This window comes from Mobula birostris, chromosome 23 (genome assembly GCF_030028105.1).
Source record: "Mobula birostris isolate sMobBir1 chromosome 23, sMobBir1.hap1, whole genome shotgun sequence".
In the NCBI taxonomy this organism is placed as follows: Eukaryota; Metazoa; Chordata; class Chondrichthyes; order Myliobatiformes; family Myliobatidae; genus Mobula; species Mobula birostris.
The window spans coordinates 15,197,126-15,216,867 of record NC_092392.1 but is presented as its reverse complement, the minus strand read 5'-3'; the positions used below and the strand labels follow the sequence as shown (position 1 = coordinate 15,216,867).

Below are 19,742 nucleotides of genomic sequence, written 5' to 3'. Positions count from 1 at the left end.
AACAAACTCATTCGTAAGGCCAGTGATGTTGTGGGGATGGAACTGGACTCTCTGACAGTGGTGTCTGAAAAGAGGATGCTGTCCAAGTTGCATGCCATCTTGGACAATGTCTCCCATCCACTACATAATGTACTAGGTGGGCACAGGAGTACATTCAACCAGAGACTCATTCCACTGAGATGTAACACAGAGTGTCATAGGAAGTCATTCCTGCCTGTGGACATCAAACTTTACAATTCCTCCCTTGGAGGGTCAGACACCCTGAGCCAATAGGCTGGTCCTGGACTTATTTCCTGGCATAATTTACATATTACTATTTAACTATTTATGGTTTTATTACTATTTATTATTTATGGTGTAGCTGTAACGAAAACCAATTTCCCCCGGGATCAGTAAAGTATGACTATGACTATGACTATGAATTCCACAGATTTACCAACCTCTGGTTAAAGAAACTCTTTGTCATCTCTGTTCTAATAGGATGTCCTCATATTGTGAGGCTGTGCCCTCTGGTCCTATACTCCCCTATCCTTTTTATATCCACTCTATTGAGGCCTTCCAATATTTGATAGGTTTCAGTGAGATCCACCCCCCACCATTCTTCTGAACTCCAGTAAGTACAGGCCCTGAGCCATCAAATTTTCCTCATACATTTCCAGGATACTTCTCATGCAACTCTTTTCCATTGCAGCATTTGCTTTTTTTAGGTAAGGGGCCCAAAAATGGAAGGTTAGCATTATGAGGAGCATTTGATGGCTTCTGGGCCTATACTCACGGGGGGGGGGGGGGGAGAGTCTCATTGAAACCAAACGAATGTTGAAATGCCAAGATAGTGTGGATGTGGAGAGGAGGGCTGCTATAATGGCAGAGTCTAAGACCAGAGGGCACAACCTCAGAATAGAGCGACATCAGAGGTTCAAAAAGTTCAAAGTAAAATTTATTATCAGAGTACATACATGTCACCACATAAAACTATGAGATTCTTTTTCCTGCGGACATACTTAGCAAATCTATAGAACAGTAACTGTAAACAGCCTGATGGTTGAGTGGCAGTAACTGGTTTTGAACCTGGTGGTGCGAGTTCTGAGACTCTTGTACTTTCCAGCTGATGGCAGCAATGAGAAAGGATGGGTGGTGAGGATCTTTGAAGATGAATGCTGCTTTTCTACGGCAACATGTCATGTAGATGTGCTAACTGTGATGTACATCCATTTAGAACGGAGATGAGGAAGAATTTCTTTACCAGAGGATGCTGAATCTGTGGAATTTACTTGCACTGGTGGCTGTGGAAGCCAGGTTGAGCGTATTTAAAGCAAGGGGTCCCCAACCTTTTCTGCACTGCGGAGCGGTTTAATATTGACAATATTCTTGCGGACCGGCCAACCGGGGGCAGGTGGGGGGGGGAGGGTAGGGTTGCCAACGGACAGGAGTAGCAGTCAAATACGTTGTGTTTACCCTGAGAAAGACTGCCATGACCATGAAGCCTTGCGCGGGCACCTGTGTGCACATGCATGACATGTGCATGCGTGTACGTGCCCATTTTTTTCTACAAATCGTTTTTGGCAATTCTGTTCAGTGAAACTACACTGTACATACATTATTTCTACTTTATATAGGCTGTGTATTTATCATATCATTCCTGCTTTTACTATATGTTAGTGTTATTTTAGGTTTTATGTAACACAGCACATGAATATAGTGGTAAGTCAATTATAAGTCACTTATAAGTCAGTAGCATCATAACATTTTAAGTAACATTTGGATATTAAACACACAGCACATATTTTCCCTGCATTAACATATAAAATCATTGCAACACACCAATATCACTGAATCAGTGGGAGCCCTGGGATTGTTTCCCTGCAACAAGACGGTCCTATCGAGGGGTGATGGGAGACAGCGATACTCGAAGGGGGTTCCTTAAGTCCAATCTATTCCGCAATTTAGTTTTCGTCGCATTCATTGTAGAAAACCCCGCTTCGCAGAGATATGTTGGAAATGGAAGCAACGTTTTCAGTGATTTCGTGGCTGTCTCAAGGTATTTAGCCTTGACTTTGATCCGGAATGCCGGCAGAGATGTTACGTCAAACATACTTTTCAGCCCGCTGTCATTTGCAAGTTCGAGGAGTTGATCTTCTTCCCACACTGACATGGATAACGCGTGCGTAATGACCTCACGTGTGTTCAAGCTCAACACTGGGCACGGCAGGGAATGAGGAAAGGTGCAGCTGACTCATATCACCAAATCATATCATTTCCTCACGGCCCGGTAGCACATTCTTTGCGGCCCGGTGGTTGGGGACCGCTGTTTAAAGCCAAGGTTGATAGATCTGGCCATGAAAGTTACAGAGAGAAGGCAGGAGAATGGGGTTGAGAGGGAAATGGATCAGCCATGATCAAATGGCGGAGCAGACTTGATGGGCCAAATAGCCTAATTCTATTCCAATGTGTCATTGTCTGAAACTGCTCACAACATTTCAAATGTGGCCTGACCAATGCTTTATAAAGCCTCAGCATTTCATCCTTGCTCTCAAATTCTGGTCCTCTCGAAATATCCTAACATTGCATTTCTCTTCATTACCATTGACTCAACCTACAATTTAACCTTTAGGGAACCCGCACAAGGACTCCCAAGTCCCTTTGCACTTGTGATTTTTGAATTTTCTCCCTATTCAGAAAACAGCGCATGCCTTTATTCCTTTTACCAATGTGCATGACTGTATACTTTTCTACACCATATTCCATCTGCCATTTCTTTGCCCATTCTCCCAATCTGTCCAAGTCCTTCTGCAGGCTCCCAGCATCCTCAGAACTACCTGCTCCTCCACCTACCTTTGTATCGTCCATGAACTTGGCCACAAAGCCTTCAATTCCATCATCCAAATTATTGACATATGACACAAAAAGAAGCGGTCCCAACACTAACACCGCTGGTCATCGCCAGCCAACCAGAAAAGGGCCCCTTTATTCCAACTGTTTGCCTCTTGCCAGTCAGCCAATCTTCTATCCATAGTACTACCTTTCCTGTAATACCATGGGCTCTTAACTTGTTGAGCAGCCTCATGTGCAACACCTTATCAAAGGCATTCTGAAAATCCAAGTAAACAACATCCACTGACTCTCCTTTGTCTATCCTGCTTGTTATTTCCTGAAAGAATTCCAACAGATTTATCAAGCAAGATTTCCCCTTATGGAAACCATACTGAATTATATCTAGATTTTTCTACTGGTATCTTCTTTTATATTATTGACTAGCTAACCTTCACATTTCAATGTTTCTCCCCATATTGCTTTTTTGATTGCCTTGTATTAGTTTTTACAAGCTTCTCACTAACTTTTGTGATATTATAAGGCCTCTCTTCTGCTTTTACGTTGTCTTTGACTTCCCTTGTCAGTCATGGTTGCCTCATCCTCCCTTTAGAATACTACCACTCTGGGATAAATCAATCCTACACCTTCCAAGTTTCTCCCTAAAACTCCAGCCATTGCTGTCCTGCCAACATCTCTGTTGGTGGCACCTGCCTAGCAATGTTGGCCAGCTTCTCTCTCATGCTTCTGTAGTTCCTTTTACTCTACTGCAACAGATACATCTGATTTTAGCTTCTCCCTCTCAAACTGCAGGGTGAATTTTATCATATTATGATTACTGTCTCCTAAGGGTTCCTTTACCTTAAGCTCTCTAATCAAATCCAGTTCACTACACATGCTATTCTTCTGGAAGGTCTTATTTGGGGCAAACTTAGACTTGTGAGTTAGAGCAAACTCACCTGCTAACTTAGCAGCTTCTTGCAGAGTTGCAGCATCCTTCTCATCTAAATATGTCTTTGTATTATTATGAATGCACCTTTTAAACTCTTCAATTAAAATCAACTCTTTCAATTTGTTGTAATCATCATTCACATTTTTTAGATGTGCACCATCTTTCAAGATACACAGACTTCTCATAAGCAAATTCCACATGAGTCTGGCTCACAGATTTTCTCAAATTCCTAAACCTTTGCCTATAGGCCTCTGGAACAAGCTCATAGGCTTTAAGCACAGCCTGTTTTACTGTCTCATAGTCAGCTGCATCTTCAACTGATAGGGCAGAATAAGCCTGCTGAGCCTTAACTTTAATTACACTCTGCAACATGAGAGGCCAATACTCTTTTGGCCACTTAAGGCTCTGAGCAACTTTCTCAAAATGCTGAAAGTATTTATCAACCTTAGCCTCATCAAATGGAGAGACCAATCTAACTTCCCGACTGGCAACAAACCTATCAGTAAAGCCAGAAATTTGATTCCCAAGCTTTAACTTCTCTAACTCAAACTGCCTTTGTCTTTCTCTTTCTGCAGTTTCTAACTTAAGTTTCTCTATCTTTAATTTTTTCCAGCTATAACTGGAACTCAGCATCAGCTGGTCTACTTTCAGGAAACAGATCTAACACCTCCGCTGCAAACATATTCTCATCTACGTAGTGCTCAACTATTTTCCTCTGAACCTCTGCCTTTCTCATAGCCTGCTTTACTGTAATAAGTTTTAACTTACTAGCAATGGCCAACAGCTCTGTCTTTTTGGCTTTCTGCAATTCCTCAAGGGTTGGCGATGCCAATAATTTATCAATGTCCACTGCTGCTGGTTTCCACCCTCGAGTCAATCAAAAGGGGAGTAATCAGTCAAATCATTTATCAATCAATCTATAAGCTCCAATATGGGCATATCCTGGATGAGCCCCTAATTTATGTTACTTGCCAACAGCAAAAGACCACACAGATTTTTTTAATGTTACACAACTATATTTTCAATTTTATAGTCAATTAAAACAATTACTCCCCTAACCAAAAATTAACAGTGCAATGCATCTTAGCTCACAAACTGTGGAGGTCTGGAAACAGTTCTTCCCAAGTCTTACTCAACCCAAAATATAGACAATTTAAACAGAGTCATAGGATGGCAATCCAGAAGATTCTGAAATCCACGGGAACAGGTGTCTGTGAGGTAGGGTTCATAAATTCACATTACAATGACACAAGGTGACAGTCACAGAAGATTCCAGAAGTCGAGTGGTCGTCACTTAAGTACTAGAGTCCACGCAGGGATAACAAGGTGACGCCAAAATCCACGTAGGGATATCACAAGGTGACAGTCACGGAATATGCCTTAACACAAGTGGTCGCCACATAACACACCCAAATCCATGTATAGGTTAAGAAATTGTGGTCGCCACAGAATACTCCAGAAATCCAAGTATGGATCATACAAAATGACAGTCACATATCCAATATACACTGTGTGCCGCAAATTACCACAATCTTCCGACATGGAGAAATATTGGGACCGCCCACTGCTGTAGTGAACTCTTCAACTCACTCAACTCAATTCACTCCCTCACTGGTAGCTCACGGTCCATTGAATCCATTTAACTGACAAAATTTTTCTGGAAACATCCAGAATCAAATAGAAAAAGCCTCCACGCATTTGTTACAACAACGTCATCCACCTGCCTCATTCAGGCGCACCTAAATGACGCTTACGGTTAATAATCTCACCTGGTCCCTGAACTCCTCCATACTGATCAAAAAGGCGCAACAGCGCCTTTATTTCCTGCAGAGCATCAAGAGAGCTCACCTCTGTCCCAGGATACTGATGGATTTTTACCACTGTACCATTGAGAGCGTACTCACCAACTGCATTTCAGTGTGGTATGGCAATTGTCCCATATCGGACCGCAAAGCACTCCAGCATGTGGTGAAAACTGCCCAGCGCATATTCAGCACCCAATTGCCCACCATTGAGAACACCTACCATAAACGCTACCTGTGCAGGGTGAAAAGCATTATCAAGGATGCATCTCACCCTAACCATGGACTCTTTCTCCTCCCATCCGGTAGGCGCTACAGGAGCGTCCACTCCCGCACCAGCAGGCACAGGAAGAGCTTCTTCCATGAGGCTGTGACCCTGCTGAACCTCACATCACAGCGCTAAGCAGTATTACACCCATATTGTACTGTCTCAGTACTTTTATATTTGTGTGCTATAGCACTTACTTTTTATTCACAGTTATTTTGTAAATAACACTATTCTTCGCATTTCTGGTCAGATACTAACTGCATTTCATTGGCTTTGTATCTGTACTCGGCACAATGACAATAAAGTTGAATCTAATCTAATCTAATCTAAAAAAAATGTTCACATGTAACATTATTAACACTATTGATCTCTTCCAGTGAGTTAAAAAATTGAGAAACTTTAGGACAAGCATCTTTTGTGATTGTTTTAATGATAAATTTGATAGATAAAGAAAATTAATAAGGTGAAAATCAATACAGTTTTGAAGAAATAGTAGGCAATCTGAAACTTTGAGGAAAAAATAGAACAGAAGAGAAAAGGAAAAGCAATACTTGGTAGGAGCTGTCTTCTGTTAGCTAATTAAAATAAGAGGAGCCATGCAATCAGTCACACATAAGTTCAGGTTCCAGACTATCCAGTCTTAAAGTGGCACGTGGTAAGGGTTAGAAAGAGTGGAAAATGCAGTCCCCAGTGATTTCAAACTGCTGTTCATTAGACACTGTAGACTAATGCTGACACAACAAATACCATGCAAGATCAGTTTATTATAATAATATTTGCTCCTGGCACAAGAATACTGTAGAAAGCATTAATAGGATACATAATTAGATGTAACAGCTCTTAAAGATTTGTTGTTCAATTTAAAACAATGCTGTGGCTCAGGCAATAAACAACTAGATGCAGACAAGGAATAGATTAGAATTTATTAGTGCCCTGGGAAAACATTAAAACTAGTGAATCCCTTCATACCCGCTTCCCCTCCTCCACACCCCTGACAGACAGAGACAGACACACACACACACACACACACACACACACACACACACATACATACATGCAGGCACACACACCATTGTGAGCAGTGTCACTGAAAGCCCCAGGGTTTAACACAAGATTATTGAAGCAGTTCTGGCTCAGCAGGCCAAACTGACTGCTGTAATAGTGGGCATTGCTTGAAATCTTTTTTAAACAAGCTAAAGAGTATAAAGAAAACAAAAAATGAAATTACCATTCCTGAAATGTAACTTCATTTTATAAAGCTTTGGAGTCTTTAAAGTGTGTGCTATTAAATTAGAGATAAATGCAACTGGCAGTGTTCCAAATAAACATAAAAACTAAGTTTTATTTTGAAGCAAGCTGTTCGACTTGTACTCTCCATCTGACAGGATAAAGATTTATAACTCCCAAAGTCAAGGTTGCATTTCCTCCATCTGCACCCTTAATAACAACTGCATTTTGCAGCATCAGCTTTAACCTGCAATGCCCCAAATTAATGTTCACAGGAATGTCACTTATGAGCATAAAATCTAGGAGAGAGGCCAAATCAGTGACGGTAGCTCAGAGTCTTACAGACTATTATGTTTGATCAGCTCTTTATAATAATCATTTGAAATTGTAGTAAGGTTGTCCCAGTGGCAGACAGCAAAGATCTATGTCTCTGCACCACGGTGCTATACAACCTGAATCCACCATTGCTGTGGGACTGTAATGGTGGGAATGCAGCTGAATATAGGACTGGAGCAGAAACTAGAATCTAGCCTAGAAGGTTGAAATTTGTCTAAGATGATCCCTATATCTCTGGAGCCAAGCCACAGACATACTCTGATCTCCAGAGTCAGACCTCTGCCTACATTTGCACAACTTGGCAGATTTTCCAAAAATCAGTAATTGTATCCTCTCATTAAAAATGAGGTGTAATTACAAGAAATATTGAGAAGACTTTCTGAGGAAAAAAAAACAGACCTAAAACACTTTTCTTTAAAGAAAATCAATGTCAACGTAGAGCATTTATTAATGCTTTTGTGTGTCCAGAACAAGGAAGCATAAATGCAATACAGGTACTAAAAGATAAAATAACTTCAAAGGAAACTCCTAGAAGTATGAGTAATTTCCTCCTATTTGGTGTGGTTGAAATAATCTGCATTTTCTTATTTAAACAGGGGGAAGAGCAAGGTTTGCAGAAAGGGTTGTCTGCAATGGCAAGCAAAAGCACAAATCTATACACCCATATCCCGTTCAAAATTTTTAAAAATGAAGTCACTGGTACAACCATTTGTCCCATTGTATTATGGAAACAAGAAAATGCTTCTTCGAAGCCTAGGAGATTTCAATTTTGGTGCAAGTGTCCATGTAAATGACAGTTTAGCGTTCTTCAGTGAATCAAGTAGATGAGAGAAGTAGAAGAATACTTGGATCACATTTTAGATTTGTTGGAAGGAAATACATTGATGAATCAAGTGAAGATTATCACTAAGTCATTGTTCTGAGGAGGTCCTAGATCAATGTCCTAGCACTGAATTGATTAGCCTTGAACAACATCCTTCTTAATTTGTGAAGTATAAACAGCCAATTAATAGCAATGTCAACAATTTCTTCTATCACTGCTGCGGTTGGGTTGCCTTACCTTCGTGCACAGGAAATATCTGAGAATTTCTTAACATTGTCAGGTGGATGACACTGTTGTAGTCATACTGCAACAGCTTGACTACAGGCACAGCCAGGAAGTACTACCACAAAAGTCTACTGTCAGGCTATTATCTTGTCCCATGTCTTTGTATAGCCAATGCTTTCAGTTTTTGAACATGTTTTGGATAAATTCTTTTGTGCCCCTGAAATGGTTAACTTGGTTTTGTGGAAAACACACTGCAGCTTCCTTGTTTGAGACCAAATTAAAACCAAGATCAGGTTATCATTGATGTGGTGAGATAATCAGATTCAGAATCAGGTTTATTATCACCGGCACGCGACATGAAATTTGTTAACTTAGCAGCAGCAGTCCAATGCAATACATAATCTAGCAGAGAGAAAAAAAATTAAATAAAAACAATAATAATAATAATAAATAAACAAGTAAATCAATTATGTATATTGAACAGATTAAAAAAGATGTGCAAAAACAGAAATACTGTATATTAAAAAAAAAGTGAGGTGTGTCCGAAGATTCAATGTCCATTTAGGAATCGGATTGCAGAGGGGATGAAGCTGTTCCTGAATCACTGAGTGTTTGCCTTCAGGCTTCTGTACATCCTACCTGATGGTAACAGTGAGAAAAGGGCATGCCCTGGGTGGCTGAAGGTTCTTAATAATGGATGCTGCCTTTCTGAGACACCTCTCCCTAAAGATGTCCTGGGTACATTGCAGGCTAGCACCCAAAATGGAGCTGACTAGATTTACAACCTTCTGCAGCTTCTTTCTGTCCTGTGCAGTAGCCCCTCCACACCAGACAGTGATGCAGCCTGTCAGAATGCTCTCCACAGTACAACTATAGAAGTTTTTGAGTGTATTTGTTGATATGCCAAATCTCTTCAGACTCCTAATATAATCGCTGTCTTGCCTTCTTTATGACTACATTGATATATTGGGACCAGGTTATATCCTCGGAGATGTTGACACCCAGGAACTTGAAGTTGTTCACTCTCTCCACTTCTGATCCCTCTATGAGGATTGCTATGTGTTCCTTCATCTTACCTTTCCTTGAGTCCACCATCAGATAAATGTCATTTTGTACGCATCTGGCAGTTGCCTCAAGCATAATATAAGCAGCAGCAAAATTTAAAGTCGATGCCAATGGAGCAGGAACTGGGGCTTCTCCATGTTAACTACTTGCTCAGAGTATTTTGATCAACCAAGCAAATGGACGAGATGTGGTTAAAATTTCCTCCATATTTAAGTTCTGGCAAGTTGAGCTAGACGCTGGCGATTCCGCAACGGTACCCCACATTGGATCATTAATTTACATTTGAGCAAGAAGTTTTGAAACTTTAATTCAAAGTTTAATTGTCACTTAGCCATATATGAGTACTCACGAATACAGCCAAATGAGCCAGTGTCAATATATTATTACGTTACTTACGGTTATATTTTTACATTCAGATAAATTTAGATCTTGTAAGTTTCGGCAGCCACCTGAAATAGAAATAGATAGTAAAGAATTATTCAAAACACTGAATTTTATATATTGTGGAAAAATATTTGTACATTTACATTTTATATATATAATGCAGGATCTGGATGACAAAGTTGTGCAGCTTATAGATCAATGGTGTCTCACAACTCCAGCCATCTGGGTTCCATGCTGACCTTTGGTGCTGTCGGAGTAGAGTTTCTACATTCTTCTTCTGACCATTTCATTTTCCTCTGAATGCCTAGCTTCCTCCCATATCTCAAAGATAGGCAGGTTCATACATTACGTGACCAGTGCAAACTGTTAATAAAATGTGGGTGAGAGATAAAATCTAGTGGGAAATTAACGTGGGGAGAATAAATAACTGGAATGTGTAAGACTGGCTGAAATGTTTTTTTCATGCCATGTGTTGAATGGCTTTATCTCTTTACATGTAACAGCAGGTCTCTCTTAGTATTACACATAGCAAGTGGACTGAGGGTAGAACTGATTACATTAGGGCCTATGAAGATCCACAATGAACAAGTTAGAATCCATTTGAATATTGTGGGTACTCCTACTATTTGGACTTAATTGAATCTAGGATTTGCTTTCATTTACTAGAGTAGTGATAGTAGACAGATGTATCAAGTGAGATTAATTGAGATGAGATTGGGGTCTATGATTAAAACTCTAATGAGGCCTCTAAAGGAAGCAAAAGAAAATTTACTACAAAAATGAAAAAGTAAAAGTATTTTGAGAGTACGTTCACATTGTTGGGCTTCTAAGCCTTTGATATTGCCCCGAATTTCTTGAGCTTTTCTATGGATAGGAATGTGCATGCAAAAGACTGGGTTCAATTAAATAGTTAGGTTCCAACAAAACTGGTAAGGTAACTTTCCTTAGTAACTGAACTCCCACCTACTGATCCATCTTTACTTGGCGTCTGGGGTTCTATAGTCTGAAGGAATGTATTCATTAAACTCAAAGCAACGTACTTAAAAGAATTGAGTGATCTCCATTGTTTGAATTCATCAACACCATTGTTTATCCAGAGCACTTGATTCAATCTAGGCAGGATAGCAGATAGAGCAGTGGAATGGCTTCAGGCAAATGAATGACCACAAGGAAAAATAAGGAGAGCTGGCAGTTAGGGCACAGTTCCCTTGTGGTCATTTACCTCACAAACAGATATATCCCCTTGGGAAATGGTGAGGAGGATGTTCCCCAAGGGCTAGCAGCAATAGTTAAGTTTCTGACACTGTGACTAGCCTAAGACACAGAGGGAAGGGTGCATTCAGACAGGGCAATAATGATAGGAGACTCAGTGGTGGGGGGGGGGGGGGAGACAGGAGATTCTGAGGCCACAGAAGAGACATCAGGATGGTGTGTTTCCTCCACATGGTAAGGTCAAGGATGTCTCTGAGTGGCTGCAGAAAATTCTCAATGAGTAGAGTGAACTGTCAGAAGTGGCTGTGCATATTGGTACAAATTATATTGATGGAACAAGAGAGGAAATCCTGTAGAATGAGTTTTGGGAGTTAGGTAAGAAGTTAAGAAGCAGAATCTCAAGGGTAGTGATCTCCAGTTTGCTCCCAGTGCCATGTGCTAGAGATGTCAGAAATAGAAGGATAAACCAGATGAATGCATGGCTAAGCAGCTGGTGTATTGGACAGGGATTCAAGTTCGGATCATTGGGATCTGTTCTGAGAGGGGGTGATCTACCTCAGAACCTGAAATGGAGGAGGACCATTATCCTGACTGGGAGATTTGCTAGTGCTAATTAGAGGATTTAAACTATAGTAGCAGAAAGGAGCGTAGGAGTGGAGCCCTGTACAGTAGGGAGTCTAATGAGAAATCAGGGCATAGTACTGTAGCTAATGAGAGGAGGATGGTAATGATCTTTTCCTCAGGGTAGGAGAGTCCTAAACTAAAGGACATAGAATTAGTCTGGGAGGAAAGAGATTTAAAAGGGATCTTAGGGGCAACCTTTTCATGCAGAGGGTGGTGAGTATACGAAACAAGCTACTAGCAGACATGGTTGACACAGATGCAACAGTATCATTTAAGAAACACTTAAGATAGGTACATGAAGGGATGGAGCTTAGAGGGCTATGGACCGAACACAGGAAATTGGGACTAGCTAGGTAGGCATTATGGTTGGCAATAGCCAATTTGGTGAAATCTTAAAAGTAGCAAGAATGATCTAATGAAGCAAACAAAAAATTTAATTTTTACTGTCTCATAACAATTTATAGAGCATGAAATTAATTTGTAAACTTATACATTATACATATAACAAATCAAAGTTACTGTTTTTCTGTTACACATCCAAGTATTCTCAGACAGCAAGTTCCAGAACCTTACCATTCTCCAAGTGAAATTTATTTCATTCTCTTCCCTCTATTTCAATTGCTTTAAATTTATACTTCCTGGTTTATGGCTCCTCTACCAAAAGAAACAGATCATTTCTATTTAGTCCATTTTCCCTTCCCTTCCAGCCTGAAGAAGAGTCTCATCCCAAATCGTCAACTATTTATTCATTTCCATAGATGCTGCCTGACCTTCTGAGTTCCTCCAGCATTTTGTGTGTATTGCTCTGGATTTCCAGCACCTGCAGAATCTCTTGTGTTTATGATTTGGTACCCCATAACTTTATACACTTTTGTACAACGTGTCCCCTCAGAACCCTTTCTTCTAATAATAATATTAGCTTATCTAGTATTTCTTCAGATCTGCAACCTTGTACTGTAAATATCCAGTGCATCTTCTCTGTATATGTCCTCTCTGAATGATTACCAGCCTGTACATATGAATGAGTATTTGGGATTAGAGTGAGATGTATTTGCAGGCCACTGCAGGGCTACAAGTATCTTTTGCCATGTTGGAACTTTTGACTTGCAAACTATACAAATTACAAGCAGTTCTCAGGAATGGAACCCTGTTGTAACCTGGAGAGGGCCTACAATCTGGGGATAGAACTCTATGCCACACTCAAACTGTTACCTAACTGGTGCTATGCAGTTTAATATAACTTTCCTGTGCTTATTCTATGCCTCAACTAATAAAGAAAAGCATAACTTGTGCCTCTTTAGTTGCCTTATTCAACTGTTCTGCTATGTTTAATGAGCAGCAGATATGCTCTCCAAAGTTCATTGAAGGTTTTGTCATGTACATTCCATTGCTTAGCTGCATATATCAAACAGATTTCTTTTAAGGGAAAGATGCCAGAACGATGTGGGAGTCCAGTGGTGGTTGTAATGTAAGTGAGAATTATGCATTGTAAGGCGGAAGGATAGATATGAAGTTTGGATACTGATGATTGAGCAGACAGGTGCTTGTGATCCATTGCTAAATTGAGCAGTGGGGGAAGGGAAAATTAGTACATAGAATATAGTACCGTGCAGTATGGGTGAATGGGCTCTTCAGCCTACAACGTGTGCCAACCTACATAAACATACTCCATGATCAATCCATCCCTTCTCTCCTGCAAAGCCCATAACCCTACATTTTTCTTTCAATCATTTGCCTAAGAAACTTTTAAGTGTCCTTACTGTATCAGCATCTGCAACAAACCCTGGCAGTCCATTCCAGGCATCCTACTGCTCTCTGTGTAATACAACATACCTCTGACATATCCCCTGAACTTTCTACCCCTCACTTTAAAAGGATATCTTCTGGTATTGACTACTACCACACTGGGATTATGTCTCTCATAATCTTACACAACTCTACCAAACTGCTTTCATCCTTCATTGCTCCAAAGAGAGCCCTAGCTCACTCAATGTTTCCTCATAAAACATGTTATCTAGTCCAGGCAGCATCCTGGTAAATTTCCTCTGCACCCTCACTAAAACTTCTACACCTGCCCCATCAGGAGGCATTCAGAACTAAACACAGTAATCCAAATGTTGTCTAATCAAAGTTTTATACAGCAGCAACACATCTTTGTAGCTCTTGAACTCAGTTACCTGACTAATGAAGACCTGCACACCATATGCCTTCTTAATCACTCTATCAATCTGAGCAGCAATTTTGAGGGATCTATGGACTTGGATTCCAAGATCCCTCTGTTCCTCCACACTGCTAAGAATCCTACCATTGACCGTGAACTCTGCTTTCAAGTTCGATCTTCCAAAGTGTGTCAACACACATTTTCCATAACTGGACTCCGTGTGCCACATGCTCAACTCTGCATCTGGGTTATATCCTGTTGTCAATTACGATAATCCACAACACTGCCAACCTTCATGTCATCTACAAACGTAATAACATGCACCCCTCCACTTCCTCATCCAAGTCATTTATAAAAATCACAAAGAGCAGGGGCTTCAGAACAAAACCACATGGAACACTACCAGCCACAGACATCCAGTAAGAATAGTCTCCATTTACTACCACACCCTGTCTTCTGAAGGCAAGTCATTCCAACTCAAAGCAGGTAAGTCCCCATGGATCCCAAACCTCATAACCTTTTGGACACAAGCCCCATTATAAGTTTGGGCTTGCGAGTAAAAGGGGTGGTGGTGGATAAATTGAATCTGGTGGTGGAGTATGAAGGGTCAGAGGCCTACTACCACAGTCAGAGGAAAGTTGCAGATATCGGGTTGGTCCCAGTAATCATGGCTGGGGGTCACGAGTGGTCTGGTTCATATCTGAAAAGGGTCATTACTTCGGCAGAGGTGAGATGAAAGGCTAGTAGGACTTAAGATTTTAAAAAATGCTCTGTGATTGAATTTCTAAGATGATCTGTGTACAAAGCACAAAACATGACCAATCCAACTAAAGACCATAATGCCAATGCCCCGTTAATAAGCTGCAAAATGGTGGAAGATGTAATTGATGGTGTTATCAAGTTGTAGATCCTAATCACCTGCTCACTGATTCTTATTTTGATTTTATCAGGACAGTAGGCTTCATAAACATTTGCTTCATAAGATGCTAAGTGTAATTCTTAAGTGAGAGGGTGAACAGCCAGAGGTCATGGTCCATATTGATACCAATTACATAGGTCGAAAGAGTGTGGAGGTTCTGCAAAGTGAGTTCAGGGAGTTAGGTGCTAAGTTAAAGAGCAGGATCTCCAAGGTTGTGATATAAGGATTGTGCTAGTAAGACCAGAAATAAGAAGATTATGCAGTTTAATATGTAGCTAAGGAGTGGGTGTAGGAGGGAGAGCAACAGATTTTTGGATCATTGGGCTCTCTTCCAGGGTAGGAGGGACCTGTACAAAAGAGACTGTTTGCACCTGAACTGGAAGGGACTAATATCCTATTGGAAAGGTTTGCTAGTGCTGCGCAGGCTGGCGGAGTGGGGTTTAAACTAAAGTTGCAGGGGGATAGGAACCAGAGTGTCAGAACAATAATCGAGAAGTTGTGGAGAAAGATGTTGTTAAGAAATCAGACAAAGTTAAGAATCAAAAAGTTGAGTATGGTGTGACTATTGTCCTGAGCTGCATATATTTCAATGCAAGAAGTATCGTAGGAAAGGCAGATTAGCCCAGGGCATGGATCAACACCTGAAATTATGATATTGTAACCATTAGATTTGGTTGCCGGAAAGGCAGGATTGGCCGCTCAAAAATCCAGGGGTCCGTTGTTTTAAATCTGACAGAGTGGAAGGGATTAAAGGAAGAGGGGTAGCGATACTCGTCAGGGAAAATATCATGGCAGTGCTCAGTCAGGACAGACTAGAGAACTCATCTCGTGAGATGTTATGGGTGGAACTGAGTAATACGAAAGGTATGACCACATTAATGCGATTATATGACAGAGCACCAAACAGTCTGAGGGATTTAGAGGAACAAATTTGTAGAGAAGTTGTGGACTGTTGCAAGAAAAAAAACATAAGGTTGTTATAGTAGGTGATTTTAACTTTCCATATATTGAGTGGGAGTCCCATACCATAAAAGGACTAGATAGGATAGAGTTTGTCAAATGTGTTCTGGAAAGTTTCCTTAATCAGTATGTAGAAGTCCCAATGAGAGAGTGTGTGATACTTGATCTGCTATGAGGGAATAAAACAGGGCAGATGAAAGAATTTTGAGTAGGGAACACTTTGCATCTAGCAATCACAATGCCATTAATTTCAAAGTAAATATGGAAAAAGATAGAGCTGGACTGCAGGCTGAGATCCAAAACTGGAGAAAAGTGTGGATTTGTACAGGCTTCTTTCTGGCAGAAGTGTACTTGGTAAGTGGGAGGCCTTCAAAAGTGAAGTTTTGAGAGTATAAAGCTTGTATATGACTGTCAGAGTAAAAGGTAAAGACAACAGGTGTAGGGAGCCTTGGTTTAAAAGAGATATTGAGGCCATGGTTAAGAAAAAAAAAGGAGGTGCCTAGCAGATATATGTAGGTAGGAACAAATAAGAAATCAGGAGGGCAAAAAGACTGCATGAGATCGCCCTAGCAGACAAGGTGAAGGAGAATCCCAAGGGATTCTACAGATAAACTAAGAGAAAAAGGATTGTAAGGGCCAAAATTGATACTCTGTAAGATCACAATGGCAATCCATGCATGGAGCCAAAAGAGATGGGGGAGATCTTGAATTAATTATTTGCATCTGTATTTACTCAGCAGACAGATATAGAATCAATAAAGGTGAGGTAAAGCGACATCAACTTCATGGACCCTATACAGATTACAGAGGAGGAGGTGTTTACTGTCTTGATGCAAATTAGGGTGGATAAATTCCCAGGACCTGACAAGGTGTTCCCTAAGACCCTATGGGAGGCAAGTGTGTAATTTCCCAGGCCCCTAGCAGAAATATTTACCAGAGGATTGAAGGATAGCCAATGTTGTTCCGCTGTTTAAGAACGGCTCTAAAAATAAACCAGGCAATAATAGGCCGGTGAGCCTGACATCAGTAATGGGAATAATTATTGGAAGGTATACTAAGGGACTGGATATGTGAGGATTTGGGCAGATATATAGACTGATTAAGGATAGTCAGCAAGGCCTCATGCTTGGTAGGTTGTGTCTAACCAATCTTAAAGATTTTTCAAGGAAGTTACCAGGTGTAGTCTACATGGACTTTAGCAAGGCATTTGATAAGGTACTTCATGGGAGGTTGGTCAAGAAGGTTAATTGGCTCGGCATTCAAGATGAGGTAGTAAATTGGATTAGACATTGACTTTGTGGGAGAAGCCAAAGAGTGGTAGTAGATGATTGCCTCTCTGACTGAAGGCCTGTGACTAGTGGTGTGCCTCAGGGATTGGTACTGGGCCCAATGTTGTTTGTCATTTATATCCATGATCTGGATGATAATGTGGTTAACTGGATCAGCAAATTTGCAGATGACACTAAGATTAGGGGGTGTAGTGGACAGTGAGGAAGACCACCATGGCTTACAGCGGGATCTGGACCAGCTGAAAAAATGGGCTGAAAAATGGCAGATGAAATTTAATGCAGACAAATGCGAGGCGTTGCTCTTCGGCAGGACCAACTATGGTATGTCTTACACAATGAATGGTAGGGGACAGAGGAGCGCAGTGGAACAAAAGGATCTGGGAGTACAGGTCCATAATTAATTGAAAGTGTTGTCACAAATAGATAGGGTCGTAAAGAAAGCTTTTGGCACATTGGTCTTCATACATCAAAGTATTAAGTACAGGAGATGGGGTGTTATGTTGAAGTTGTACAAGACATTGGTGAGATCTAATTTGGAGTATTGTGTGCAGTTTTGGGCACCTACCTCCAGGAAAGATGTAAATAAGGTTAAAAGAATACAGAGAAATTTACAAGGATGGTGCTAGGACTGGAGGGCCAGAATTATAAGGAAAGATTGAATAGGTTTGGACTTTATTCCTTGGAACGTAGAAGTTTGAAAGGAAATTTTTATAGGAGTATACAAAATTATGAAGGGTATAGTTAGGGTAAATGCAAGTAGGCTTTTTCCACTGGGACTGGGTGGGACTACAAATGGAGGTCATGGGTTAAGGGTGAAAGGCAAAAAGTTTAAGGGGAACATGAGGGGAACTTTTTTCACTCAAAGGGTTGTGAGAGTGTGGAATGACCTGCCAGGCCAAGTGATGCACACAAGCTTGATTTCAATGTTTAAGAGAAGTTTGGATAAGTACATGGCTGGTAGAGGTATAGAGGGCTATGGTCCCATTGCAGGTTGATGGGAGAAGGCAGTTTAAGTGGTTCAGCACAGACCATTGGAAACTTTGACAGACTTCTATAGATGTGTAGTGGAGGGTACTGTAAATTGATTGGCTGCATCACAGCCTGGTATGGAAACAGCAATGTCCTTCAACAGAAAATCCTATAAAAAGTACTGGATACAGCCCACACAGGTAAAGTCCTCCCCACCACTGAGCACATCTACATGAAGCATTGTCCTAGCAAAGCAACTTTCATCATCTGGACCCCCCCCCCCCCCACCACCACTCAGGACATGCTCTCTTTTCACTGCTTCTAAAAGGACGTGGAAAGCAGTACTCTCAGTATTCTCATTACAGTTATCATTTTCCAATAAGAGGACTTCCCTTCACACTCAGTGGCACTGGTGTTAACAAATCCTCTCTAATAACATTCTGGAGGAGGCTAGTAGTCATCTTTTACCTATAATTTAACTGGACCAGCTACATAAAAACTATAGCTAGAAAAGCAACTTGAAGACTGAGCGTCCTACAGCATTATTATTCATCTCTTAAGTACTTAAACCTTCCATCATCTGTGAGGCACATGTCAGGAACGTTACTAGTATTTTTTTTTACAAATAGTTCCATAAAGTCAGGAGGCTCGACAACATCTGCAACAAAGCAGACTGTTGTTGACTCACACCCCATCCATCAACCTAAGTATTAACTCCCTTGGCTACCAGTGCACCACAGATACAAAATGCATTGCAGCAGTGGAATATGGTTTGCTCAATTGTATTCACCAAAATCTCCAGCTCTGTCGCCACAAACACATACTGTACCTGCAGGTTCCATATTATCCTGAATTTGATTGTTGCAGGACTAAAATTCCACTTAATAACATGGGAGAACCTTCAGAATAAATAACTAAGGAAGATGGACGGGTTAGCTGATTGAATGAGTGTCAAATGAAATTCAGGACAGGAAAGTGTGAAGTGAAACACAGTGGAGAAAGTAAGGAGAAAGAATAACAGATCCATGGGGTTTGCAAGAGGATTTACGATGTAAAGATCCCAGGGAGAATGTAGAAAGGATTTGTTAGGATGATCATTTTATCTATAGGACTAAACCAGAAAATCTGGATTGTTCTCCATAAAGTGTGAGTTTGGTAAATATATACAAGAGTAGTTTCGGTGGAGTAAACTGAGGGGATATTTTCATATTAATATGCGGTACATTCCAGGAACACAGACTTAAAATTTGGGGCAAATGTTACAAGAAGAATGTGAGAATGATCTTTTTTATATTCTATGCGGTTATGATTTGGAATTTGTTGCCTGTAGGGGAATCAATCATTGCCTTCTAAGCATAATTTTTTAGGCACTTGAGAAAGAATAACTTGCTGGGCTATTGAGAAAGAGTGGTGAGGGAGAATGATAGGATTGCTGAACCATGAGCAGGATACATAATGAGCCCAATAATTTCCTGCACAGTAACAGTTCTTTGATTCTGCAATGACTATAGTGCTTCAATATGGTACTTCATTGTCATTTTCTTGAGGGAAATGTATTCAATGCTGGTCTTCTTAGTAAAAGTTACATCATAAACTATTTATACACTTTTACAATGATGACAGTCCCTTGCAAATTCCTACAAATAATTTAGATTTAAAAAGAAGTACGGCTGTGTTTGTTAATAGTTTCACTCATTTTCAATGTATAATCTAATCCT

General features: G+C 40.6%; 2 protein-coding genes across 3 annotated transcripts in view; one reads left to right on the top strand and one right to left on the bottom strand.

Moving 5' to 3' along the window:
* fbxl13 (F-box and leucine-rich repeat protein 13) overlaps positions 1-19,742 on the bottom strand; it is a 165,365-nt gene that overhangs the window by 57,444 nt on the left and 88,179 nt on the right. Inside the window, 1 exon segment of the mRNA XM_072241187.1 lies at positions 9,903-9,955. Within this exon segment, the coding sequence (XP_072097288.1) occupies positions 9,903-9,955 (53 nt within the window).
* Positions 1-19,742, top strand: part of lrrc17 (leucine rich repeat containing 17) — an 83,283-nt gene that overhangs the window by 39,156 nt on the left and 24,385 nt on the right. The window lies entirely within an intron of this gene.